General features: G+C 43.2%; 4 protein-coding genes across 4 annotated transcripts; all 4 read left to right on the top strand.

The window, feature by feature from the left end:
* Positions 1-1,093: 1,093 nt before the first annotated feature.
* LOC143011826 (protocadherin gamma-A11-like) lies at positions 1,094-3,493 on the top strand. Its single transcript, XM_076164828.1, has one exon. The coding sequence runs from the start codon at positions 1,094-1,096 to the stop codon at positions 3,491-3,493; it is 2,400 nt and encodes a 799-aa protein (XP_076020943.1).
* A 1,748-nt stretch (positions 3,494-5,241) lies between these two features.
* On the top strand, positions 5,242-7,641 carry LOC143011825 (protocadherin gamma-A11-like). Its single transcript, XM_076164827.1, has one exon. The coding sequence runs from the start codon at positions 5,242-5,244 to the stop codon at positions 7,639-7,641; it is 2,400 nt and encodes a 799-aa protein (XP_076020942.1).
* Positions 7,642-9,093: 1,452 nt separating this feature from the next.
* Positions 9,094-11,596, top strand: LOC143011824 (protocadherin beta-15-like). The gene is made up of 2 exons (XM_076164826.1): positions 9,094-11,487; positions 11,588-11,596. Exons 1-2 carry the CDS (start codon positions 9,094-9,096, stop codon positions 11,594-11,596), a joined length of 2,403 nt encoding a protein of 800 aa, XP_076020941.1.
* A 1,777-nt stretch (positions 11,597-13,373) lies between these two features.
* LOC143011823 (uncharacterized) lies at positions 13,374-24,593 on the top strand. Its single transcript, XM_076164825.1, has 3 exons — positions 13,374-15,798; positions 18,026-20,377; positions 22,185-24,593. The coding sequence occupies exons 1-3, from the start codon at positions 13,438-13,440 to the stop codon at positions 24,591-24,593; spliced, it is 7,122 nt and encodes a 2,373-aa protein (XP_076020940.1). The 5' UTR covers positions 13,374-13,437.
* The last annotated feature ends 1,522 nt before the right edge of the window (positions 24,594-26,115 follow it).

Genomic DNA, 26,115 nt, shown 5'->3' with positions numbered 1-26,115 from the left:
ACTTAGTGTGGTGCCACTACAATGCTTGGGCAGTTATAATAAAGTAATGGCTGTCACGACTATTAACTTTGTGCAGGTCACAAAAAATATTAATAATCTTAACTACCATAAATATTTTATAAATAATATCCCGTTTACAGGACGAAATGTTACATCATCGAACATGAAGTGCATGCAACCAAAGTACTCAGCAGTACAAAATTCAGTGTACAAACAGAAAACACATTTTTGGTTTCAAGTATGATTTCCCTTTCAAGTTTTTGTCAAATTTCATAGTAGTTAGTGTTTAAGAAACTGAAAAATTGTGTTGTTTGAATTCTGCTCTTTCGTGCTCAGTCAATTTTGTAGCAAAAACATAAAATATTGTCAACTATATTCAACATTTGTCGTGACAATATTAAGCATTTATTCATCAAAGTGCTTTTAAATGTGAGGATATATGTTTTTTTACAGGTCATGTCCACACTCAAGGAATATAGCATCGTTAAATATCTTAATTAAAAAGTCGTTCATAATAATACCAATAAAATTAATAGTGCATTTTAATAACGTGTCTTTCAAAGCACTCAAGGACACCTGATAAGTAGATAAGTGACTGATGTTTCCTCCTATTTCAATGAAAGATTTGGATAAATTACGATAGAGAAATCACTTCCATTATTGAAAGATATCAAAATGTGCATATAATAATGTTTAATGTTTTTTGGCCTTTTGAGAGGATTATATTGTACATTTGTGACTTATTTTGTCTTTTAACTTGTGAAGGTTTTAGTTTTAGGTGTGTAAATACGACTCATTAAGCGTTTAAATACCTGCTGTGTACATACTGAACATTGTCTTTAAAACGTATACACTGCGGTGTCATGCCTGAAAATATACTCATGGTGTCAGTGTGGACCAGCAAAGGGAGTAAGCCAGTTCACCATCCACCCTTTTGTGTCGACGAACATGAAGCGTATTCTTCCGTGCTGCATTTAGTTCAGACCGCTCTGGATTATCTCTGCGTTGTAGCGCTTTGACTCTGACACGAAGGAAACTAAGGAGGTGCTGGTGTTTTAAACTCCATCTACAGGACGTTTAGCGGCCAGTAACGATGACAAACAACGGATTTGTGTTACGCTGCCACCGCCTCGCTTTCATCTTCGTGTCCATGCGTCTCGCCTATGGAGACGTGAGCTATTCCATTCCGGAGGAAATTAAATCTGGATCTGTAATCGGAAACATCGCCAAGGATCTCGGGCTTGATTTGGGGCGCCTGGCCTCACGCAGGGCCCGTGTTGATACTGAGGATAACAACGTCCAGTGCTGTGGTGTTAATCTGGCTACCGGGGATCTGCTGGTGAAGGAAAGGATCGACAGAGAGGCGCTTTGTGCGAAAAAGGCGTCCTGCGTCCTAAAACTGGAGCTAGTCTTAGAGAATCCATTAGAGCTGCATCGCTTTAATATCCGGGTTGAAGACGTAAATGATAATTCACCGCAGTTTAAAGAGGACGTTCTTAATATAGAAATTCATGAATTAGCCGTCAAGGGGACGCGTTTTCCCCTGGATGAGGCGCGTGACGGAGATATTGCGGAAAATGCCGTTCAGGGTTATTCACTTCAACAGAACGATCACTTCTCATTAAATGTAAAGACAAAAGGTGGCGGGAGAAAGTATTGCGAATTAGTATTAGACAAAGAATTAGACAGGGAAGATAAAAGAGAGATGACTTTGCTGCTTACCGCATTCGATGGTGGGTCTCCACGGGGATCAGGCACCGTAGTCATACACGTCACTGTACTGGATGCTAATGATAATGTGCCGGTGTTTAGTCAGACCGTTTACAAAGCGAGTCTGCCTGAAAACTCAAATCTGGAGACTGTAGTGATCACAGTGAGCGCGTCAGATGCAGACGAGGGCGTGAATGGAGAAGTGACTTATGGGTTTGATCACGTTTCTGACGAAAATAACAACGTGTTTACTCTGCATCCTAAAACAGGAGAGGTGAGAGTAGCGGGACCTATTGATTATGAAAAAGAGTCATCATATGAGATGCAGATTAGCGCCAAAGATGGGCTTGGATTAGTATCATATGCAACGTTAGTTGTTGAAATTATAGATATCAATGACAACGCTCCAGTTATATATGAGAAATCTCTGACTAACCCCATAGCAGAGAACGTGTCTCCTGGTACAGAGGTGGGCATCATTAATGTGCAGGACAGAGACTCAGAGAAGAACAGACAGGTCCGCTGCTCAATTCAGCCAAATGTTCCTTTCAAGTTGGTTCCCTCCATTAAAAACTATTATTCCCTGGTGTCCACGGCTCATCTGGACCGCGAACTTGTGTCTGAATACAACATTACAATCACTGCTACAGATGAGGGCTCTCCACCTCTGTCCTCCTCTAAAACTGTCCACTTATCTGTAGCTGACGTCAACGACAACCCACCTGTGTTTGAGGAACAATCCTACAGCGCCTACGTGACTGAGAATAACAAACCTGGCTCCACTTTATGTTCTGTTACTGCTCGAGATCCAGACTGGAGACAAAACGGTACAGTGATTTATTCTCTCTTAGCTGCTGAGGTGAACGGAGCCCCGGTGTCCTCCTATCTGTCTGTGAACGGAGACACTGGGGTGATCCACGCTGTGAGGTCCTTTGATTATGAACACTTCAGGAGCTTTAAAGTCCATGTGATGGCCAGAGACAACGGTTCTCCTCCACTCGGCAGTAACGTGAGCGTCAGTGTGTTCATCACCGATGTAAATGACAACTCCCCTCAGATCCTGTACCCCTCCCCTGAGGGAAACTCCTTCATGACCGAGCTGGTCCCCAAAGCTGCACACGGAGGGTCTCTGGTGTCCAAAGTCATAGCGGTGGATGCAGACTCTGGACAGAACGCCTGGCTGTCCTATCATATAGTCAAATCCACTGATCCAGGACTTTTCACCATTGGTCTCCACAGCGGAGAGATCAGGACACAGAGGGACATTTCAGAATCTGACAGCATGAAACAGAACCTGATTGTGGCAGTGAAAGATAACGGACAGCCCTCTCTGTCTGCCACCTGTACCATGTATTTACTGATCTCTGATAACTTGGCTGAGGTGCCAGAGCTGAAGGACATTTCTTATGATGAGAACAATTCCAAACTGACATTCTATCTGATCATAGCACTGGTGTGTGTGTCCACCTTTTTCCTGACCTTCATCATCATCATCCTGGGTGTGAGGTTCTGTCGCAGGAGAAAGCCCAGACTGTTGTTTGATGGAGCGGTCGCCATCCCCAGCACTTATCTGCCTCCTAATTACGCAGAGGTTGATGGCACAGGAACTTTACGCAGCGCTTACAACTATGACGCCTACCTGACAACGGGATCTAGAACCAGCGACTTTAAGTTTGTGTCCTCTTACAATGACAACACACTGCCTGCTGACCAAACTCTGAGGAAAAGTCCATCTGACTTTGCTGAGGCGTTTGGTGATTCTGATGGGTCCCCTGAGGTATGAACAAGTTTCATATCTTAATGATTTGAGCTTCCTCACATTGATAATTGGGCGATCAATTTGAAAACAGATCTAGCAGCTTGTAATTTCTACTTGGTTTTAATCAATATATCGTTGTCCCGATTCAGACCGGTGCTCAGTTTTGTCTGATGTTTTCTGTCCTTCCTTGTTTCTCTGTCCATGGTGCTGAACACCGTTTTGTCTTCATTTGAGGACTTCTTATGCTGATGTGCTTTTTATTCTTACTATATTTTCCACTCAAATAGATCCATTATTTTAGGTTTTTACTAATAGTTTCCCTTCCCCATGTTACTGTTGATGCATTGTCTCTCATCTGTTAACTTTTTGTAGCCTCATGCGTATGGAGATGCTAATGGAGTGCTGTTATTGTTAGTGATAATGGTACACATAGCAATCTGTGAAGTAGCTGAATAGGAAGCGGTTTTGTTGGCGGAGATTCACTCTTTGGTTTTGTGGTTGTCATTTCCTCTCGTCTGACTTATGGCTATTTAAACTATAGATTCCTTGTATTAAAGTGCTGTACTCTTCTTAATAAAAAGAGAGAGAGTTCACTTTTTAAAGTTGACCTTTGACACTTTATCCGCTTCTTGGCTGCTCCACGAATTGAAGCATCGCTCCCCTCAGTTTTGAAAGTAGTAATTGTGATTAGTCTTATCACTATTTACAAACTGAAAAGGAAATGTAGCATTTTTTTTAAATTGCATTTCATGTTTAAAATGTAAAATGACTTAATTCAGGGTGTTAGAAGACTGAATTGCATCTTTCTAATTGCATTTAGGTTGACTGAGGCCTTTTATCAAACACATGTATACACATGTATTTGTTTTTTCTCTCTAGTAACTCACATAAGTGTATAATTCACCCAATTTGACTTATTTTTGATCCTGATGCATCACTTTGAGCTGTGGAACTGTTTAGTGCACAGAGGCCCGAATGAATTTTTATTTAGTAATTGAATATGTAACTAATTACAAATATGTGTCTACTTCATAACTGGAACTTGTCCTATGAGTGTTTTGATTCAAACTTTTTTTTTTAGATTTCTGGACAGTCTTACTCCCAACAAACTGAAAGCAGCACAATACCAATCCAGTCATAGTCTGACCTTTCACACTTGCCAGCTCATGATGAACAAATATTGGATGTATCCTCATTACTTACAATGTGTGTATCAATTGCTGACGTTTTGCTTTTCAAAATTTGGAGATGTAGTCATGTTTTGTCATAGCTTGTGTTAACTAAAATGATGGATGATGATACTTGGTCGGGATATTAACCAGGACGATCATAGAAAAGTGGAGGAATGGGCATAAATGTTGACATCTTAATCTGTTAAGGGCAAACACTTTTACACAAAATCAGTTCAGGTATTGAACCCTTAAATATTGTCTAATAATTTAAGGGTAATCCTAAAATCCTAGGGCTTTTTTGTCTAAAAGTGAAAAATGGTGGATCTATGATCTTATACAAAACGAAAATCCCTTCAACTGTTATACCAAAACAAATACTCAAGGTGTCAGTATATACCAGCAAAGGGAGAAAGTCTGTTCATTCTCCACCCCATTGTGTCCATGAATATAGAGCCTGACTCTGGCATCACACTGCGTTTCACCGGAAGGCTTCGCATACTGAGCAGAGGGTGATTTGATTGGAAACTACAGCTACAGTATATCGGTGCTACATTTCGGGTCTACAAGCGTTTTTTTATAGTGGCATTCATCACTATAACAATGGGACACGGCGGATTCGTTCCACGCTGTTGCGGCCTTGCTTTTATCTTCCTCTTTTTGCGCCCTGCCTGTGGAGACGTGAGCTATTCCATACCCGAGGAGATGAAACCTGGATCTGTCATTGGAAACATCGCTAAGGATCTTGGGCTGGATTTGGGTAAACTGTCCACTCGCAGGGTTCGGATTGATACAGAAGACAACAGCATTCAGTACTGCAGCGTTAATCTCAATTCCGGAGAACTGATTGTGCATGAAAGGATCGACAGAGAGGCGCTTTGTGCAAAAAAGGCATCGTGTGTTCTTAAACTGGAGCTCGTACTAGAGAATCCATTAGAACTTCACCGCGTTAACATCCGAGTAGAGGATATAAATGACAACTCACCGCAGTTTAAGGAGGAATTATTAAAAATTGAGATTCGGGAATCGGCAGACAAGGGTGCGCGTTTTCTGCTGGCTGAAGCGCATGATGGTGACATCGGAGAAAATGCCGTCCAGGCTTATTCACTTCAACCAAACGACCATTTCGTATTAAATTTAAACACAAAAGGCGGCGGGAGGAAGTATGGCGAATTGGTATTAGACAAAGAATTAGATAGGGAGGATAAAAGAGAGATGACTTTGCTGCTTACCGCATTCGATGGTGGGTCTCCTCGGAGATCAGGCACCGTAGTCATACACGTCACTGTACTGGATGCTAACGATAATGTGCCGGTGTTTAGTCAGGCCGTTTACAAAGCGAGTCTGCCTGAAAACTCCCATCTGGACACTGTAGTGATCACAGTGAGCGCGTCAGATGCAGACGAGGGCGTGAATGGAGAAGTGACTTATGGATTTGATCACGTTTCTGACGAAAATAACAACGTGTTTATTCTGCATCCTAAAACAGGAGAGGTGAGAGTATCAGGACCTATTGATTATGAAAAAGAGTCATCATATGAGATGCAGATCAGTGCAAAAGATGGGCTGGGATTAGTATCATATGCAACTTTAGTTGTTGAAATTACAGATATAAATGACAACGCTCCAGTTATATATGAGAAATCCCTGACTAACCCCATAGCAGAGAATGTCCTGCCTGGTACAGAGGTGGGCATCATTAATGTGCAGGACAGAGACTCTGAGAAGAACAGACAGGTCAGCTGCTCCATTCAGCCAAATGTTCCTTTCAAGTTGGTTCCCTCCATCAAAAACTATTATTCTCTGGTGTCCACAGCTCATCTGGATCGTGAACTTGTGTCAGAGTACAACATTACAATCACTGCTACAGATGAGGGCTCTCCACCTCTGTCCTCCTCTAAAACTGTCCACTTATCGGTAGCTGACGTCAACGACAACCCCCCTGTGTTTGAGGAACAGTCCTACAGCGCCTACGTGACTGAAAATAACAAACCTGGCTACACTTTATGTTCTGTTACTGCTCGAGATCCAGACTGGAGACAAAACGGTACAGTGATTTATTCTCTCTTAGCTGCTGAGGTGAACGGAGCCCCGGTGTCCTCCTATCTGTCTGTGAACGGAGACACAGGGGTGATCCACGCTGTGAGGTCCTTTGATTATGAACACTTCAGGAGCTTTAAAGTCCATGTGATGGCCAGAGACAACGGTTCTCCTCCACTCAGCAGCAACGTGAGCGTCAGTGTGTTCATCACAGATGTGAATGACAACTCCCCTCAGATCCTGTACCCCTCCCCTGAGGGAAACTCCTTCATGACCGAGCTGGTCCCCAAAGCTGCACATGGACGCTCTCTGGTGTCCAAAGTCATAGCGGTGGACGCAGACTCTGGACAGAACGCCTGGCTGTCCTATCATATAGTCAAATCCACTGATCCTGGACTTTTCACCATTGGTCTCCACAGCGGAGAGATCAGGACACAGAGAGACATTTCAGAATCTGACAGCATGAAACAGAACCTGATTGTGGCAGTGAAAGATAACGGACAGCCCTCTCTGTCTGCCACCTGTACCATGTATTTACTGATCTCTGATAACTTGGCTGAGGTGCCAGAGTTGAAGGACATTTCTTATGATGAGAACAATTCCAAGCTGACATTCTATCTGATCATAGCACTGGTGTGTGTGTCCACCTTTTTCCTGACCTTCATCATCATCATCCTGGGTGTGAGGTTCTGTCGCAGGAGAAAGCCCAGACTGTTGTTTGATGGAGCGGTGGCCATTCCCAGTGCTTATCTCCCTCCTAATTACGCAGAGGTTGATGGCACAGGAACTTTACGCAGCGCCTACAACTATGATGCCTACCTGACAACAGGATCTAGAACCAGCGACTTTAAGTTTGTGTCCTCTTACAATGACAACACACTGCCTGCTGACCAAACTCTGAGGAAAAGTCCATCTGACTTTGCTGATGCGTTTGGTGATTCTGATGGGTCCCCTGAGGTATGAACAAGTTTCATATCTTAATGATTTGAGCTTCCTCACGTTGTTTATTGTGCGGTCAATTTGAAGACAGATCTAGCAGCTTGTGATTTCTACTTGGTATTAATCAAAATATTGTTGTCACTGTGCTGACCAGTGCTCACTTTTTGTCTGATTGATTTGTCCTTCCTTGTTTCTCTGTCCATGGTGCTGAACACCGTTTTGCCTGCATTTGAGGACTTCTTGTGCTGATGTGCTTTTTATTCTTACTATATTTTCCACTCAAATAGATCCATTATTTTAGGTTTTTACTAATAGTTTCCCTTCCCCATGTTACTGTTGATGCATTGTCTCTCATCTGTTAACTTTTTACAGCCTCATGCGTATGGACATGCTTATGGAGTGCTGTTATTTTTGGTGATAATGGTACACATAGCAATCTGTGACATAGCTGAATAGGAAGCGGTTTTGTTGGCGGAGATTCACTCTTTGGTTACGTGGTTGTCATTTCCTTTGGTCTGATTTATGGTTATTTAAACTGCTTTATAGATTTCTTGTATTAAAGTGCTGTGCTCTACTTGAGAAAAAGAGAGAGAGCTTACGTTTTTAAGTTGACCTTTGACACTTTATCCGCTTCTTCGCTGTTCTCCTATTGAAGCATCGCTCCCCTCAGTTTTGGAAGTAGTAATTGTGGTTAGTCTTATCACTATTTACAAAGGGTGTTATGTGTTAGAAGACCAAATTGTATATTTCTAATTTACATTTAGTTTGACTGAGGCCTTTTATCAAACACATGTGTACACATATATTTGTTTTTTCACTAGTAACTCACATAAGTTTATATCTCACCCAATTGGAGTTATGTTTGATCCTGATGCATCACTTTGAGCTGTGGAACTGTTCAGTGCACAAAAGCCTGAATGAAAGTTTATTCAATAATTGAATATGTAACTAAATACAAATTTGCATCTACTTCATAACTCAAACTTGTCCTATGAGTGTTTTGAATCAAGCTTTTTTTTTCTTTTGGATTAAAGAGGCTCTTCCTCCCAACAAACTAAAAGCAGCACAATGCCAATCCAGTCATAGTCTGACCTTTTTCATTTCACACTTGCCAGCTCATGATTAACAAATATTGGGCATATCGTCATTACTTACAATGTGTGTATCAACTGCTGACTTAAACTGAAACATGTTGGATCTATAATTTTATAGAAAAAACGAAAATCCCTTCAACTGTTATACCAAAACAAATACTCAAGGTGTCAGTATGTACCAGCAAAGGGAGAAGGTCTGTTCATTCTCCACCCCATTGTGTCCATGAATATAGAGCCTGACTGGGGCATCACTGCGTTGCTCCGTAAAGGCTTCTCATTCTTAGCAGAGGGTGATTTGATTGGAAACTACAGCCGCAGTATATCGGTGCTACATTTCTGGGTCTACAAGCGTTTTTTTAAAGTGGTATTTATCACTTTAACAATGGGACACAGCGGATTCGCTCCACGCTGTTGCGGCCTTGCTTTTATCTTCCTCTTTTTGCGCCCTGCCTGTGGGGACGTGAGCTATTCCATAACCGAGGAGATGAAACCTGGATCTGTCATTGGAAACATCGCTAAGGATCTTGGGCTGGATTTGGGTAAACTGTCCACTCGCAGGGTTCGCATTGATACCGAGGACAACAGCGTTCAGTACTGCAGCGTAAATCTCAATACCGGAGAACTGATTGTGCATGAAAGGATCGACAGAGAGGCGCTCTGTGCAAAAAAGGCGTCGTGTGTTCTTAAACTGGAGCTCGTACTAGAGAATCCATTAGAACTTCACCGCGTTAACATCCGAGTTGAGGATATAAATGACAACTCGCCACAGTTTAAGGAGGAATTACTAAAAATTGAGATTCAAGAATCAGCAATCAAGGGCGCGCGTTTTCTGCTGGATGAAGCGCATGATGGTGACATCGGAGAAAATGCCGTTCAGGGTTATTCACTTCAAGCAAATGATCATTTCAAATTAAATTTAAACACAAAAGGTGGCGGGAGGAAGTATGGCGAATTAGTATTAGACAAAGAATTAGACAGGGAGGATAAAAGAGAGATGACTTTGCTGCTTACCGCATTCGATGGTGGGTCTCCTCGTAGATCAGGCACAATAGTCATACACGTCACTGTACTGGATGCTAATGATAATGTGCCGGTGTTTAGTAAGGCCGTTTACAAAGCGAGTCTGCCTGAAAACTCCCATCTGGACACTGTAGTGATCACAGTGAGCGCGTCAGATGCAGACGAGGGCGTGAATGGAGAAGTGACTTATGGATTTGATCACGTTTCTGACGAAAATAACAACGTGTTTACTCTGCATCCTAAAACAGGAGAGGTGAGAGTAGCAGGACCTATTGATTATGAAAAAGAGTCATCATATGAGATGCAGATTAGTGCCAAAGATGGGCTGGGATTAGCTTCATATGCAACGTTAGTTGTTGAAATTATAGATATAAATGACAACGCCCCTCTTATATATGAGAAATCCCTGACTAACCCCATAGCAGAGAATGTCCTGCCTGGTACAGAGGTGGGCATCATTAATGTGCAGGACAGAGACTCTGAGAAGAACAGACAGGTCCGCTGCTCCATTCAGCCAAACGTTCCTTTCAAGTTAGTTCCCTCTATCAAAAACTATTATTCTCTGGTGTCCACGGCTCATCTGGATCGTGAACTTGTGTCTGAGTACAACATTACAATCACTGCTACAGATGAGGGCTCTCCCCCTCTGTCCTCCTCTAAAACTGTCCACTTATCGGTAGCTGACGTCAACGACAACCCACCTGTGTTTGAGGAACAGTCCTACAGCGCCTACGTGACTGAAAACAACAAACCTGGCTCCACTTTATGTTCCGTTGCTGCTCGAGATCCAGACTGGAGACAAAACGGTACAGTGATTTATTCTCTCTTAGCTGCTGAGGTGAACGGAGCCCCGGTGTCCTCCTATCTGTCTGTGAACGGAGACACTGGGGTGATCCACGCTGTGAGGTCCTTTGATTATGAACACTTCAGGAGCTTTAAAGTCCATGTGATGGCCAGAGACAACGGTTCTCCTCCACTCAGCAGCAACGTGAGCGTCAGTGTGTTCATCACCGATGTGAATGACAACTCCCCTCAGATCCTGTACCCCTCCCCTGAGGGAAACTCCTTCATGACCGAGCTGGTCCCCAAAGCTGCACACGGAGGGTCCCTGGTGTCCAAAGTCATAGCGGTGGACGCAGACTCAGGACAGAACGCCTGGCTGTCCTATCAGATAATCAAATCTACTGATCCTGGACTTTTCACCATTGGTCTCCACAGCGGAGAGATCAGGACACAGAGGGACATTTCAGAATCTGACAGCATGAAACAGAACCTGATTGTGGCAGTGAAAGATAACGGACAGCCCTCTCTGTCTGCCACCTGTACCATGTATTTACTGATCTCTGATAACTTGGCTGAGGTGCCAGAGCTGAAGGACATTTCTTATGATGAGAACAATTCCAAACTGACATTCTATCTGATCATAGCACTGGTGTGTGTGTCCACCTTCTTCCTGACCTTCATCATCATCATCCTTGGTGTGAGGTTCTGTCGCAGGAGAAAGCCCAGACTGTTGTTTGATGGAGCTGTCGCCATTCCCAGTGCTTATCTGCCTCCTAATTATGCAGAGGTTGATGGCACAGGAACTTTACGCAGCGCTTACAACTATGACGCCTACCTGACAACGGGATCTAGAACCAGCGACTTTAAGTTTGTGTCCTCTTACAATGACAACACACTGCCTGCTGACCAAACTCTGAGGAAAAGTCCATCTGACTTTGCAGAAGTATTTGGAGATTCTGATGGGTCCCCTGAGGTAAAGAACAAACATGTTCCAGTAGTTGACATAAACAGTGTTGAATGTGCAATACCAGAAATCTCTCTCAATCACCTTTTGCATCTTTTGTCATCTCAAGGAGTGTTGACTCTAAATAGAATTTGTTAACTCTGATTCAGGGATAAAAGGTCACTGCAGTGCACTAAAAACTTGTTTCAGCAAAATACCAGACTGCATAACTGCAATACTTTTGACTCAAAACAATCTTTTATTCTTTTAGTTTTAACATACAGACTGGTGAATATGACAGTTTGACAGAAATAATGTTTATTGGTTTTACATTTCAGCTGTGGTTGTGGCAGTTTGTTCTTGATAAGCTTTTGTCCCATTGAGTGAGTGTCTGTGTGCTGCTCACCGTGCTTCTCTCCCTGACTCAGACTTTGTTATTGTCTTATATACTTGTCATACTCTTGCATATTAGGTGTTTACAACAACACACAATTTGTTTTAAGATTCAAGACTCTGGTCGTGAATGAGTGGTTTTCTGGGAAATTTGTGGTTGTATTGAAATGAAGCAATGTGACATCTCACCGGAGCTCATAGCATGTATTTGTTTAGACTTCAGTATGAATTTGAAGACATTTGAATCGATGAAAGTAGTTGATCATTCTTTCTTTATAGTGTTTATATACTGTTGCGCTGAAGTAGCTTGATATTTCACTGTTGAGCCAGTGAGAATTGAAGGAGTTATGATTGTTTCACACCAGAATTGATATGAAAGAGTCTTTCTCTCTGTGTCTCTGTCTGTGTGCCTTTCTGTCCGACTGTCTCAGCCTTTGTGTGTGTGTGTTTGGTGTGTGTGAGAGTACTTCCACTTTTACAAATGTTCATATTAGTTCATGTGGTTTAAAAATGCCTTAAAGCAGTGATTGGTTTAAAGTTGCTAAAAGGTCAGTGGCTACTGTTATGTTATTTTGACAGGGTTTGTATGAGTTTGGTCTATAAAACAATGAGTTTAACTAAACTACAAACTCCCCTGGACCACACACATTAAGATTGACAACCTTTTCTTTACTGTCATGGATGTTGTGTCTGATCGAGCAAATCACATGGGATGTGCACGCGCTGCCTCCGAGCTGAGCTTCAGGGAGTCACACGTTAGTGCGTCGGTATGACGTCAGCACCTGTGGAGCTACAGAGTGGGATCTTGTTTAGGTTAATGTAGACTATTTATGCTGTTTCATTTTAGTTGCTGGAGTTCATTTGGATTCCGGGCAGGTTGTGTGTCATGATTTAGAGTTTTGGGTTATTTTGTGTATGCCAAACTGGCTGTGGAACATTAGTGAGTGATTCGTATCTCAGTGGGAAATATATACAGGATTTGCCGTTTTTCTCATTAAGTGGAGGCGCCGCCATTTAATTAATTTACAGCATAAAAACAGCATTTACTTTACAAATTGATACAAGTTATGAGCCATATAATGAAACTTAAAGGTACATAACAGTACCGCAACATATTCATATTTTGACCCTTTATGTTAACAGCTGCCACATGTAAAACAATGCTTGTATTTTGATAACATCGGAGGATATTTGTTGTTTTAAGGGCCTGAGTCACAATTGTGTTTTTTCACCTTGCATAGGACAAGATTACGTCAATTAACTATCATTTAATTGTGATAATCAATTGAAATGCAACAGCTAGTACAATTTATAATGATAATACTTTAAATACTATTAATGTATAACAAACGCGGTGTGTTATTTCTAAATTCCACTCTTGGTGTCGCTATTCGCCAGCCTACCTTCAGAGGCTCCACTCCCTCCAGCCTCGGTGCGTAAAGAGAGGAGCGTTGATTCCTCATTTGCTGTTGATTGTGAGGTTGCAGACAGACTTGCTGTGGATTACGGTCGATGCCCTCGGAGCTTCGTTGTGTTGGTTCTCTACTGTGACGGCTCATTTCGACGTAACGGAGACGGTTTGCTGCGATGGGTTTCACCGCACAAATCAGCTTCCTTTTCTTTCTTCTTTGGCGGCCCGTAAACGGAGACGTGAGCTATTCCTTCGCAGAGGAAATGAAACGCGGATATGTCATCGGGAATATAGCGAAGGATCTGAGCCTGGACGTGAATAAACTGCCTTCTAGAAAAGCCCGTGTCGACGCTGGCGGGAACCGTAAACCGTATTGTGAGATCAACAACAGTGGAGACCTGATTGTTGCTGAAAGGATTGACCGGGAGGGGCTTTGTGGTGAAAAGGAGTCGTGTGTGATAAAGCTCGATCTGGTCCTGGAGAATCCTCTGGAAGTGCATCGAGTCAGCTTGCACGTTCAAGATATTAATGATAATCCGCCACAATTCAACGAAGCGACGGTCAATTTAGAAATACGAGAGTCAGCAGTCAGGGGGGCTCGATTCTTGATGGAGGAGGCGCATGATGCGGATGTGGGCCAGAATTCAGTCCAGCGATACAACCTGGATAATAACGCCAATTTCGTTTTAGCGGTGGATGGAAACACAATAGAGCTCGTTCTAGATAAAGAGCTGGATCGAGAAAAGAAAAAGGAGCTCACTCTGCTCCTCACAGCTGTAGATGGAGGCTCTCCTCAGAGATCAGGTACTGTAGTGATACACGTCACTGTGCTGGATGCAAACGATAACGCTCCAGTGTTTAGTCAGGCCCTTTATAGAGCCAGTCTGCCTGAAAACTCTCCAATAGGTAAAGTAGTGATCACAGTGAGCGCGTCTGATGCTGACGAGGGAGTGAATGGAGACGTGACGTATGATTTTGGACACGTAGCTGAAGATGTGAAGAAAATATTCAGTATTGATCGTAAAAACGGAAAAATAACAGTTAATGGTGAAGTGGATTTTGAAACCGTTACAACTTATGAATTGCGCATTAAAGCGAAAGATGGTTTAGGATTATCATCTTACACAAAGGTGACTGTTGATGTCACTGATGTAAATGATAACACACCTGCAATTTATGTGAAGTCTATAACCAATCCGATACCTGAGAACGTGTCTCCTGGTGCAGAGGTGGGAATCATCAATGTGCAGGATGCAGATTCTGACAATAATCAGCAGGTTCGCTGCTCCATTCAGCCAAATGTTCCTTTCAAGTTAGTTCCCTCCATTAAAAACTATTATTCTCTGGTGTCCACGGCTCATCTGGACCGTGAACTTGTGTCTGAGTACAACATTATAATCACTGCTACAGATGAGGGCTCTCCACCTCTGTCCTCCTCTAAAACTGTCCACTTATCTGTAGCTGACGTCAATGACAACCCACCTGTGTTTGAGGAACAGTCCTACAGCGCCTACGTGACTGAAAATAACAAACCTGGCTCCACTTTATGTTCCGTTGCTGCTCGAGATCCAGACTGGAGACAAAACGGTACAGTGATTTATTCTCTCTTAGCTGCTGAGGTGAACGGAGCCCCGGTGTCCTCCTATCTGTCTGTGAACGGAGACACTGGGGTGATCCACGCTGTGAGGTCCTTTGATTATGAACACTTCAGGAGCTTTAAAGTCCATGTGATGGCCAGAGACAACGGTTCTCCTCCACTCAGCAGCAACGTGAGCGTCAGTGTGTTCATCACCGATGTGAATGACAACTCCCCTCAGATCCTGTACCCCTCCCCTGAGGGAAACTCCTTCATGACCGAGCTGGTCCCCAAAGCTGCACACGGAGGCTCTCTGGTGTCCAAAGTCATAGCAGTGGACGCAGACTCTGGACAGAACGCCTGGCTGTCCTATCATATAGTCAAATCCACTGATGCAGGACTTTTCACCATTGGTCTCCACAGCGGAGAGATCAGGACACAGAGGGACATTTCAGAATCTGACAGCATGAAACAGAACCTGATTGTGGCAGTGAAAGATAACGGACAGCCCTCTCTGTCTGCCACCTGTACCATGTATTTACTGATTTCTGATAACTTGGCTGAGGTGCCAGAGCTGAAGGACATTTCTTATGATGAGAACAATTCCAAGCTGACATTCTATCTGATCATAGCACTGGTGTGCGTGTCCACCTTCTTCTTGACCTTCATCATCATCATCCTGGGTGTGAGGTTCTGTCGCAGGAGAAAGCCCAGATTGTTGTTTGATGGAGCGGTGGCCATCCCCAGCACTTATCTGCCTCCTAATTACGCAGAGGTTGATGGCACAGGAACTTTACGCAGCGCTTACAACTATGATGCCTACCTGACAACGGGATCTAGAACCAGCGACTTTAAGTTTGTGTCCTCTTACAATGACAACACACTGCCTGCTGACCAAACTCTGAGGAAAAGTCCATCTGACTTTGCTGAGGCGTTTGGTGATTCTGATGGGTCCCCTGAGGTATGAACACCTCGCTCTAAATGTGCTGCACAGTATTGATCCTAACGCAATTCCCTGAAAAAAAGTCAAACTTTCACTTGTATTTTAATATAAATCTAGTTGTCACGTGAAGTCATATACTTTCCTAAATATGTCCATAATAATTCACATTGTGGTTAAGTCTTTTCGAGTCTGTTTTGCTGAGTTTTTCTTGTTTGTTTCTTGTATATATTTTTCTCCATCTCTGTTTTACTCTTTGCCTTTTTATTCTATTTGTCTTTGTGAATCAAGTAATTGCACAATTTCAGTAGAAGGTTGCTGATATGGTTTTCAGTCCAACTCCTTGCCTTTCAGATAGTGCTCCCTTGATCAAATGAATATGTAATTAACTTAGTGAGGAGATTTGTTTGGGTTTCCATAGGGGTAAACTGGTGATCCATTAATTTACTGTACTTAAAGATGAGCATTTGTTAAGGATGTGTGATGTTGTCTGGTTCATGAGAGATGGAGCATGATTTGATATTAATTCAAGCATCAGTTATTTTACTGGCATCTCTACGTAATTAATATAATAGTTCAGATTCTGAGTTAAGAGAATCTATGTTATATACTCTTTGGAGATTGTTGCAAGACATTTTTGGCCATCAAATGTACACAGGTGGAGTGTGTACCGGTTTGGCTGTCACCTTTGCTTTTTCTTGAGCTTGGCAATGCTTGATGAGTGTCTGATGTGAACTTTCTGACTATAACATATATACAATATAAATGTTTAGAGAAATGAAAATGTTTGACTTCTGTAGGTTTGGGTTATAGTGAGTGTGCTCACAGTGACACCTGCTGAGGTTGTGTCATAGCTTTGTGGTTTTACGCTGTGGCTTAATATAATTAATTGCATTAACAATATTATGGCATTTTTCATTATGACTGAACTTTATTATAGCAGTGATTTTGTTGATGATCCTTCTAGTCCTATACGATATGAATTCCTTGCATAGTGTCATCCTCTTATTGCTATCTCCTGCTACATACACTAAAGTCTGTTTTTGTTAGTCAGATTCTGTCATCTCCTGGTTTTTAACTCCCTGCCAGATAAGTGCCAGCCTGCTGTTCTGATGGTGTGACTTTCTAAAGAAATTACATGGGTTAGACTGCATGGTGTATTCTGTTTAGGCTGCCATGGCAACTCTGATGTTGTTTAAATGTGTGCTTATGTTCATGTCATATATGATGGAAATAGATCTATTTACTTGAGGAAGAATGTCTGAACACAAAGCTGGGTTACCAAACACAATCACCACAAGTAATCAAATAGTCAGCCAATCAGAGGATAGTTAATGCATTTCAACAACTGAATATTGTTAATATATATGCACAAGTATAGAAACATAGAGTCAAGAAAATACTCACTGGTATTGTACTTTGAGAAAATCAGCCACCTTAAAGTGAAAAGAAGGACAAAGGCAGGTGTATCAGTAAACATTCCTTCACATAAGTATTGGGCACATGTTGAAAAAGTTCATAGTCAACCCCTTTCATGCTTGACATTTTTTCTTTTCTTTTTTTCCTACACCAAACATCCCTATATGTGGTTGTGGTTTTGGGCCCAATAAGTACATACTTTGGACTATATATGTATTTTCAAAAGTAAGGTGGCTCTCATCATAGTATGGAACTAAAGACCAAGGCTCAAGCTTCATATGAGAGCACCTGGAAGGATTGAATCAGATGTACACCCAGTGAATTGAACGTGACCCTTGCTACACCCTGAATGCATTTGCTCCATAGTAATAATCAAATCCATCTTATCTGTATAAATTAAGTGCACTGGCAACTATTTGCTGATAGAGACAACTGCAGGACAACTTAACTTAGTTTGACTCTTTGCATATACAGTTTGGTTGTGTGGTAGTGTCCTTTCCTGGACTGAGTCACGTTATTCAAATGGCAAAAGTGATTTATTTGAGCTAAAAGGAGCTCGTGGTGTTAACACCTGATATACATACCTTCAAATGTTCTTCAATTGCAGTTCGGTCCATTCAGTGTATCAGTGCTTTATATTTCCTCAAGGTGTCGCTATACAACAACGTAGGTTCGATATGTAAATCCTTTCATCATAATTCGTGTGTTCCGGTCTCGTGTTGGCTCAGTCACCGCGGAACCGCCGTCGCTGTCCGCGTTGCATTGCTGCTGGATCATCTTCGTTACATTGCTTTATTCCTTGGAAGTCATGGCTACGACCGTGTTTCAGGCGTGCGGCTTTTACTTCCTCCTCCTCTGGCTTCACGCCGCGAATGGAGACGTGAGCTACGCTTTTCCAGAGGAGATGAAACCGGGATCGGTTGTCGGGAATATAGCCAAGGACCTCGGGCTGCAGACGGGCACTTTGTCCGGTAGGAAAGCCCGCATCGACACTGATGGAAACGACGAACGCTATTGTGACATAAACCTGAGCAGCGGGGAGCTGATAGTGGGGAGGAGGATCGACAGAGAGGCGCTGTGTGGAGAAAAGCCTTCCTGTGTCTTAAAACGGGAGCTGGTGCTGGAGAATCCTCTGGAGCTGCATCGCGTCAGCCTGCACATTCAGGATATTAACGATAATTCCCCACAGTTTAATGACGGGTCCATCGATCTAGAAATTCAGGAGTCAGCTGACAAGGGGGCGCGTTTCTTAATAGAGGAGGCGCACGACGCTGATGCAGGACAAAATGCCGTTCAAGGCTACAACCTGCAGAGGAACGAACATTTCGTTTTGGCTGTGGATGAAAACAAAATAGAGCTCGTTCTAGATAAAGAGCTGGATCGCGAAAAACAAAAGGAGCTCATTTTGCTCCTCACAGCTGTAGATGGAGGCTCTCCTCAGAGATCAGGTACTGTAGTGATTCACGTCACTGTACTGGATGCAAACGATAACGCTCCAGTATTTAGTCAGGTCCTTTATAAAGCCAGTCTGCCTGAGAACTCTCCTATAGGCACCGCTGTGATCACAGTGAGCGCGTCTGATCCTGATGAGGGAGTGAATGGAGATGTGACGTATGATTTTGGACACGTAGCTGAAGATGTGAAGAAATTATTCAGTATTGATCGAAAATTGGGAGAAATTCGCGTCACTGGCATTGTTGATTATGAAGCTACCACGTCATTTGAAATACGCGTTAAAGCGAAAGATGGGTTAGGGCTTTCATCTTACTCTAAGGTCATGATTGATGTCACTGATGTCAATGACAACCACCCAGTGGTCAATCTGAAATCCCTGACTAACCCCATAGCAGAGAACGTGTCTCCTGGTACAGAGGTGGGCATCATTAATGTGCAGGACAGAGACTCAGAGAAGAACAGACAGGTCCGCTGCTCCATTCAGCCAAATGTTCCTTTCAAGTTGGTTCCCTCCATTAAAAACTATTATTCTCTGGTGTCCACAGCTCATCTGGACCGTGAACTTGTGTCTGAGTACAACATTACGATCACTGCTACAGATGAGGGCTCTCCACCTCTGTCCTCCTCTAAAACTGTCCACTTAACTGTAGCTGACGTCAACGACAACCCACCTGTGTTTGAGGAACAGTCCTACAGCGCCTACGTGACTGAAAATAACAAACCTGGCTCCACTTTATGTTCTGTTACTGCTCGAGATCCAGACTGGAGACAAAACGGTACAGTGATTTATTCTCTCTTAGCTGCTGAGGTGAACGGAGCCCCGGTGTCCTCCTATCTGTCTGTGAACGGAGACACAGGGGTGATCCACGCTGTGAGGTCCTTTGATTATGAACATTTCAGGAGCTTTAAAGTCCATGTGATGGCCAGAGACAACGGTTCTCCTCCACTCAGCAGCAACGTGAGCGTCAGTGTGTTCATCACCGATGTGAATGACAACTCCCCTCAGATCCTGTACCCCTCCCCTGAGGGAAACTCCTTCATGACCGAGCTGGTCCCCAAAGCTGCACACGGAGGCTCTCTGGTGTCCAAAGTCATAGCAGTGGACGCAGACTCTGGACAGAACGCCTGGCTGTCCTATCAGATTATCAAATCCACTGATCCTGGACTTTTCACCATTGGTCTCCACAGCGGAGAGATCAGGACACAGAGGGACATTTCAGAATCTGACAGCATGAAACAGAACCTGATTGTGGCAGTGAAAGATAACGGACAGCCCTCTCTGTCTGCCACCTGTACCATGTATTTACTGATTTCTGATAACTTGGCTGAGGTGCCAGAGCTGAAGGACATTTCTTATGATGAGAACAATTCCAAACTGACATTCTATTTGATCATAGCACTGGTGTGTGTGTCCACCTTCTTCCTGACCTTCATCATCATCATCCTGGGTGTGAGGTTCTGTCGCAGGACAAAGCCCAGACTGTTGTTTGATGGAGCGGTGGCCATCCCCAGCGCTTATCTGCCTCCTAATTACGCAGAGGTTGATGGCACAGGAACTTTACGCAGTGCTTACAACTATGACGCCTACCTGACAACGGGATCTAGAACCAGCGACTTTAAGTTTGTGTCCTCTTACAATGACAACACACTGCCTGCTGACCAAACTCTGAGGAAAAGTCCATCTGACTTTGCTGAGGCGTTTGCAGATTCCGATGGGTCCCCTGAGGTAAAAAAACCCCCAAACAAAAATAGTTAATGCAGAAATTTGTCTCTCAAAAACAAAATGAAACAAGAAACCCCATAGAATTTGTGGCTAGTGTGCCTTGTACAGGCATTGTGAAGCATTTATTCTAGTCTCATGTGGTTTGACTGAGTTAATGAGTGTTATGACCTCACTATCACATCCAAAGCTGCTGGCACTGAACATCCTTAAATATGCTTTTTTCCTCTTGATCGATCATGTGGTGCTGCTGTAGTTTTGACTTGTTACCAGTCTGTGTCACTTTCTGAAAACCGATAACGGCTGCAGTTTCTATTCACAATCAGACTCATTCCGACATCGTTTTTCTCTTTTGATGTTTCATTTCATTGTCACTATTCTTTTAGTTTCTCTGTCAGATACTTTATATTCTGTTTTACTTATCAGTGTTGTTTTTTCTTCATGTTTATGTTTTTGTTTTTTTTACTCGTCATTCCTTTCATTTATGTGCTCTTTCAAGCTAAAGCTTCTGCTGTTTAAGTCTTTAAATAAACACTTCTGCAGGGTGAGCATGGCTCATGTATGGATGCCTTGTTGTCAGGGGAGTGGTCATGTGGAAATGATATATAGAGCAGATACATTATTTGTTGAACTAAGTTATATTCATGAAATAATCATTGCATCAAATCACTCATTACTCATCAAACACTGGCTGAATAATTTGTTTGAGGTTGAGGTATATGGTCTCTTTCTTGTCCCTATAATATCGCATTAACTTGCATAGCAACCAAACCCATTGTATGGTCAAGCTTTGTTTGGTCATAAGAAGTTGTAATCTCAATTCAGGTTGTTGATCATGTTTGTTCAATATCACTCAAGGAGAACTACAGAGTGTAATTAGGACTTCATTTATTCAATTATTCATGGTGTGACAGCAGGCTTCCTTAACACCTGTGAGGCTTGTAGTGGATTAAGTATTTGGTGGTAGAGTGGAGGCCTGTATCAACTCTCTCACTCTGTCATAGTGACAATTTAATGTTGGTTAATCCCAGAGTCTTTGCTTTCATCTTCCACCGGCTTTCTGTTCAGAGTGATGTGATTGTAACAGTGAGAATTGTGATGTTCACCATGAAGTTAGTGGACATCATCACTGCCATGAATGATTCTTTAGCAGATGAAGAGAAAGTGATATTTACGGGTGATGCACTTACCTTTGTCATGATCAGAGCATTACATCAGATGGGGTTGTCAGAATTTAAATGCAATGGAGGTGTATTTTTCTTTAACATTTCTTACTTCAACATGTGAACTATATTGCACCGGTTGTTTCTTTTGTGTCCACCCTGAAGCTGGGGGCAATTAATCTTTACATCACCTCTGCCATCACCTGCAGGTGGCCTGCTCTCAGCTTTGACAGTTTTGGTCTTAAGTTGGCCCGAATGATATCACAGGGATATTTATAACTGTTGCAGTTTTTCTCCCACTCGCTTGGCGGCGCTCCTTTTATAAAGTGTGAATTGTGGATGCGTATAAATGCATTGGAGAGTCTCACTCTAACTGTGTCAGTGGTACTGGAGCGGAGAAAAAGAGGGGGAGAGAGAGGAGGGGGGCGTGTGGGAGGTGGAAGAGCGATAGTGAGAGAGAAGGGAGGGAGGGATGGAGTGAGAGAGAGGAGAGAGAGATCCAAGCCCACAGCTTTCCTGAGAATGATCAAATCAGCTGAAGGAGGAAAGAGCTCGAACGCAGCTTTTTATATCGGATATTTGAATATACGTGTTTATGATACTGCTTAATTATGGATAAACGAATCCTCTTCACACTCTGGCTGCATCTTTCACTGTTCACCATCCTCTTTGGAATCACGTTTGGAGAGATCCGTTATGTTCTCCCAGAGGAGATGCAGCAGTGGTCGGTTATCGGGAATGTTGCTCGGGATCTCGGATTGGATGTGGCGGACCTTGGTTCGCGTCGAGCCCGTGTGGTTGCAGAAGGCACCCGGCAGCTGTGCGAGCTGGAGACTGCATCGGGGAATCTTTTGCTCAGCCAGAGGATAGACCGAGAGGAGCTCTGCGCGCATGTCACTGTCTGCATCCTACAGTACCAGCTTTTATTAGAACAGCCTCTTCAAGCTTTCAGCCTCATTTTGGATATCAAGGACATCAATGACAATAGCCCGATGTTCGCTACTGGAGAAATAAGACTTGATTTAGTGGAATCGACGGTTCTGGGGAGGCGCTTCCCGTTGAAGAGCGCGCATGACCCCGATTTGGGCATCAACTCAGTCCGGGAGTATAAACTGAGCGAGAACGATCATTTTTCGCTGGAATTTGCGACCCAAATAAATGATAACACGTCCCCTGAACTGGTTCTGAAAAGGGCCCTGGACAGAGAGACACAAGCTGAACATGTGCTTGAAATCAATGCAATCGACGGGGGTGAACCAGTGAAATCTGGAACTGCTGCCATAATTATCCGTGTTTTGGATGCCAATGATAATGTCCCAGTTTTTAGCCAAAGAGTGTACAAAGCCTCTGTGCCAGAGAATGCGGTTATGGGTGTTGTCATAGTGACGCTGAATGCAACTGACTTAGATGAGGGTCTGTATGGGGAGATAACATACTCGTTCAGCCACATGTCAGAGAAAATGAGAGGAGTTATTGAAATTAACCCTTTAACAGGAGAAGTGAAGGTAGCGGGTCCTCTTGACTATGAGGGCGCCAGTACGCATGAGCTGGATGTCCAGGCTAAAGATGGAGGTGGACAGGCATCTCACTGTAAACTTGTCATTGACGTAATTGACGAAAATGACAATGAACCCGTGATTGAAATCATGTCTGTCTCAGCTACTGTGTCTGAAAACTCCAAACCAGGGACCATGGTGGCTCTGATTAACGTGTATGATCTGGACACGGGGGAGAGTGGGCGCGTCATGTGTGAGATCTTAGACAGTGTTCCGTTTAAACTCGTATCTGAGGTGAAGAACTATTACATGTTAGTAACTGACGGCGTGTTGGACAGGGAGACTCACTCGGAGTTTAATATCACAGTGGCTGCCAGTGATGCCGGTTCCCCTCCACTCTCTAGTGTCAAGGTGATAAGGATCATAGTCAACGACATCAATGACAATTCCCCAACTTTTACGCACAGGGGGTATAGCGCGGCTGTTTGGGAGAACGAACCTGTTGGCACGTCTGTGATGACAGTAAAAGCTTCGGATCCGGATGACGGGTCGAATGCTAGAATACGATACCAAATATTGCAGAACGAGAACTCAGACACGCCCTCCTTCTTCGCCATCCACCCAGAAACGGGGGAACTTTTCACGTCGCGGCTCATTGATTACGAACAATCCGTTCACTTTCAAGTAAAAGTGACAGCTGGAGATGAAGGTGATCCACCGCGATCCGCTACGTGCGTAGTAAACGTTTATATTCGAGACCAAAATGACAACCCGCCTGTTGTCCTATATCCTATCCAGAGCTCAGGGTTTGTCGCTGAAGACACGGTGCCAGCTGAAGCACCTAAAGGTTACCTCGTTACCAAGGTGGTCGCCGTTGACGCTGACTCCGGGCACAACGCCTGGCTCTCCTACCGAATGCTCGAAGCGACACAGCCTAATCTGTTCGCGGTAGGCCTGCACACCGGGGAGATTAGAACCGTTAGATCGTTCTTGGAGGACGATGAAATGAAACACGCCCTCGTTATCCTCGTGGAAGATAACGGTCCCGAGTCGCTCTCTGCTACCGCCACGGTCAGCGTATCAATCGGTGACGGTCTGCCGGTTCTTAGCGAGCTCCGGGAGTTCACGGGTGAATCGCAGAACGGTGATAACTTAACGCTCTATTTGATGATCGCTCTTGCAGGCGTGTCGTCCCTTTTAGTCCTTTTAATCGGCGGAGTGTTTTATTTCCAGGTGTGCCGTCGCGGTTACGTGTACCGATCACCCCCCGCCAGTCTCCCTGTTTTCCCCACCTACTACACTCATAGTCTGGGAGATTTAAGCCGATGTGCAACTCTCCTCAAAGACGAGAGGTACGATTCCTTTTTGACCACCGGATCGTGGAGGGGCGACTTTCGTTTCGGCTCAAATACAGACACAGATACGCTAAAGAAACGAAGCGCGGTCTATCAAAACAACACCTTAAGACGCTGCAGTGCGGAGAGGGTTAATATGAAGGTGAGGACGGGGGCGTCTTTGCTGCCTGGTCAGCTCAGTGTATGTTATGAGCAACCCCTGGCCTAATAAAAAACCCCAGAAAACTAATTTCAGAGTCGAGTGAGAGTTTAAATAGCCCATTTTGTCATCACTGTATATGTAAAATGTGGAGATATTTTTATTGAAACGGTTGAGCATCAAAGTTTTATGTGTTGGATACCTTGTTGACTTTTGCACATGAACTCAACCCCCCAGGATTTGACCTGAAACTGATCTCATTTTAAATATTTTGGATAAAAAGAAAGAAGTAAGCTGTTTCAATTGGAGCATGAATAGATTATTGTGTAATTGAGGGACTTACATTTCATTTGTCTTTTTTGTAATTATAATGACTTTAGAATCTCTTACAACAGTTTCTGTTGAAGTTTCTCTCTCTCCCTCCCTCCCTCTCTCTCTCTCTCTCTCTCTCTCTCTCTCTCTCTCTCTCTCTCTCTCTCTCTCTCTCTCTCTCTCTCTCTCTCTCTCTCTCTCTCTCTCTCTCTCTCTCTCTCTCTCTCTCTCTCTCTCTCTCTCGGTATCTGCCTAAACTCTATCGTCTCTTAAAGTATTTAAGTATTTGTTTACCGTTTTACATTTTTACAATGACAGGGAGCAAATAAGAAAATACCAAACAAAGTGTTTTAATTACAGGTGATGTGTCTGTATTGTAATTTCCTTGACTTAATACTAAATAAAGACATGTTTTGACCATTCCTAACTTTAACTGGTGAATAATTGAGGAATTCCAGGCCTTGCTCCATATTTTTTGCTTATGTCTTAGCAAGTTGTCAGCATGTAAGATGGCTTTTGTTGTGTGACACTGATGTCATGATATAAAGAGATGCCCTTTGGATGTAAAGTACATCTAATTTAGCTCAACAAATGCCCACTTGATGAATACAAACAAAATGTTTTATAGTTTGAATGACGACCAGCAGGTAAAAAAAGAATCAGTACATGAGAACTCTTGTTTAACAACCAAAGAAAAGCTCTTTTTTAACATGCAGTATGAATAATACATCACTAACGGTTAAAAACAACTGGCCTGAAACTTGCACAGAACCTTTCAAAACTCACTCAAAGTGTATTTCCTTCGACGACAGAAATAGAAAATCTAGTGTTCTATTCCGGTCATCTGGACCACTTAATGGAAGATATAATTTTTGCAGACAGCAGCAGATATACAATGTGGCAGGGGAAGTTTAATATAGCTGAAACAGCACTTCTGAGCTTCTCTCAGGTTGGTTGTTGTCTTCTTTAATAATTATGATTTTGTGTGAGTGTGTATCTGTGTTGTAGCTATTGTGTTTTGTTGCCTGTCACTGTGTCATGGCAGTAAAGTTTTATCCAAAGAGATGCAATGTGAAATCCTGCATGTTTTTCATATCACAGCTGTGTGTGTGTGTGTGTGTGTGTGTCTGTCTGTCTGTCTGTCTGTCTGTCTGTCTGTCTGTCTGTCTGTCTGTCTGTCTGTCTGTCTGTCTGTCTGTCTGTCTGTCTGTCTGTCTGTCTGTCTGTCTGTGTGTGAATACCCAACATCCCAATGTCTTGGTAGAAGACCAAGGAAGGC

This window comes from Genypterus blacodes, unplaced genomic scaffold (assembly GCF_046128005.1).
Source record: "Genypterus blacodes isolate CSIRO-AG114 ecotype Tasmania unplaced genomic scaffold, CSIRO-AGI_Gbla_v1 ptg000139l_1, whole genome shotgun sequence".
Lineage (NCBI taxonomy): Eukaryota > Metazoa > Chordata > Actinopteri > Ophidiiformes > Ophidiidae > Genypterus > Genypterus blacodes.
Note: the sequence above shows the minus strand (reverse complement) of the source record. Positions and strands in the feature narration are given on the sequence as shown.

Bases quoted from the DNA above. Each gene is read 5' to 3' on its own strand.
- LOC143011823 (XM_076164825.1), top strand. From the start codon at position 13,438: ATGGGTTTCACCGCACAAATCAGCTTCCTTTTCTTTCTTCTTTGGCGG. The intron at 15,799-18,025 runs GTATGAACACCT...ACCGTGTTTCAG, and splicing joins ATTCTGATGGGTCCCCTGAG to GCGTGCGGCTTTTACTTCCT. The intron at 20,378-22,184 runs GTAAAAAAACCC...TGGCTGCATCTT, and splicing joins ATTCCGATGGGTCCCCTGAG to TCACTGTTCACCATCCTCTT.
- LOC143011824 (XM_076164826.1), top strand. From the start codon at position 9,094: ATGGGACACAGCGGATTCGCTCCACGCTGTTGCGGCCTTGCTTTTATC.
- LOC143011826 (XM_076164828.1), top strand. From the start codon at position 1,094: ATGACAAACAACGGATTTGTGTTACGCTGCCACCGCCTCGCTTTCATC.
- LOC143011825 (XM_076164827.1), top strand. From the start codon at position 5,242: ATGGGACACGGCGGATTCGTTCCACGCTGTTGCGGCCTTGCTTTTATC.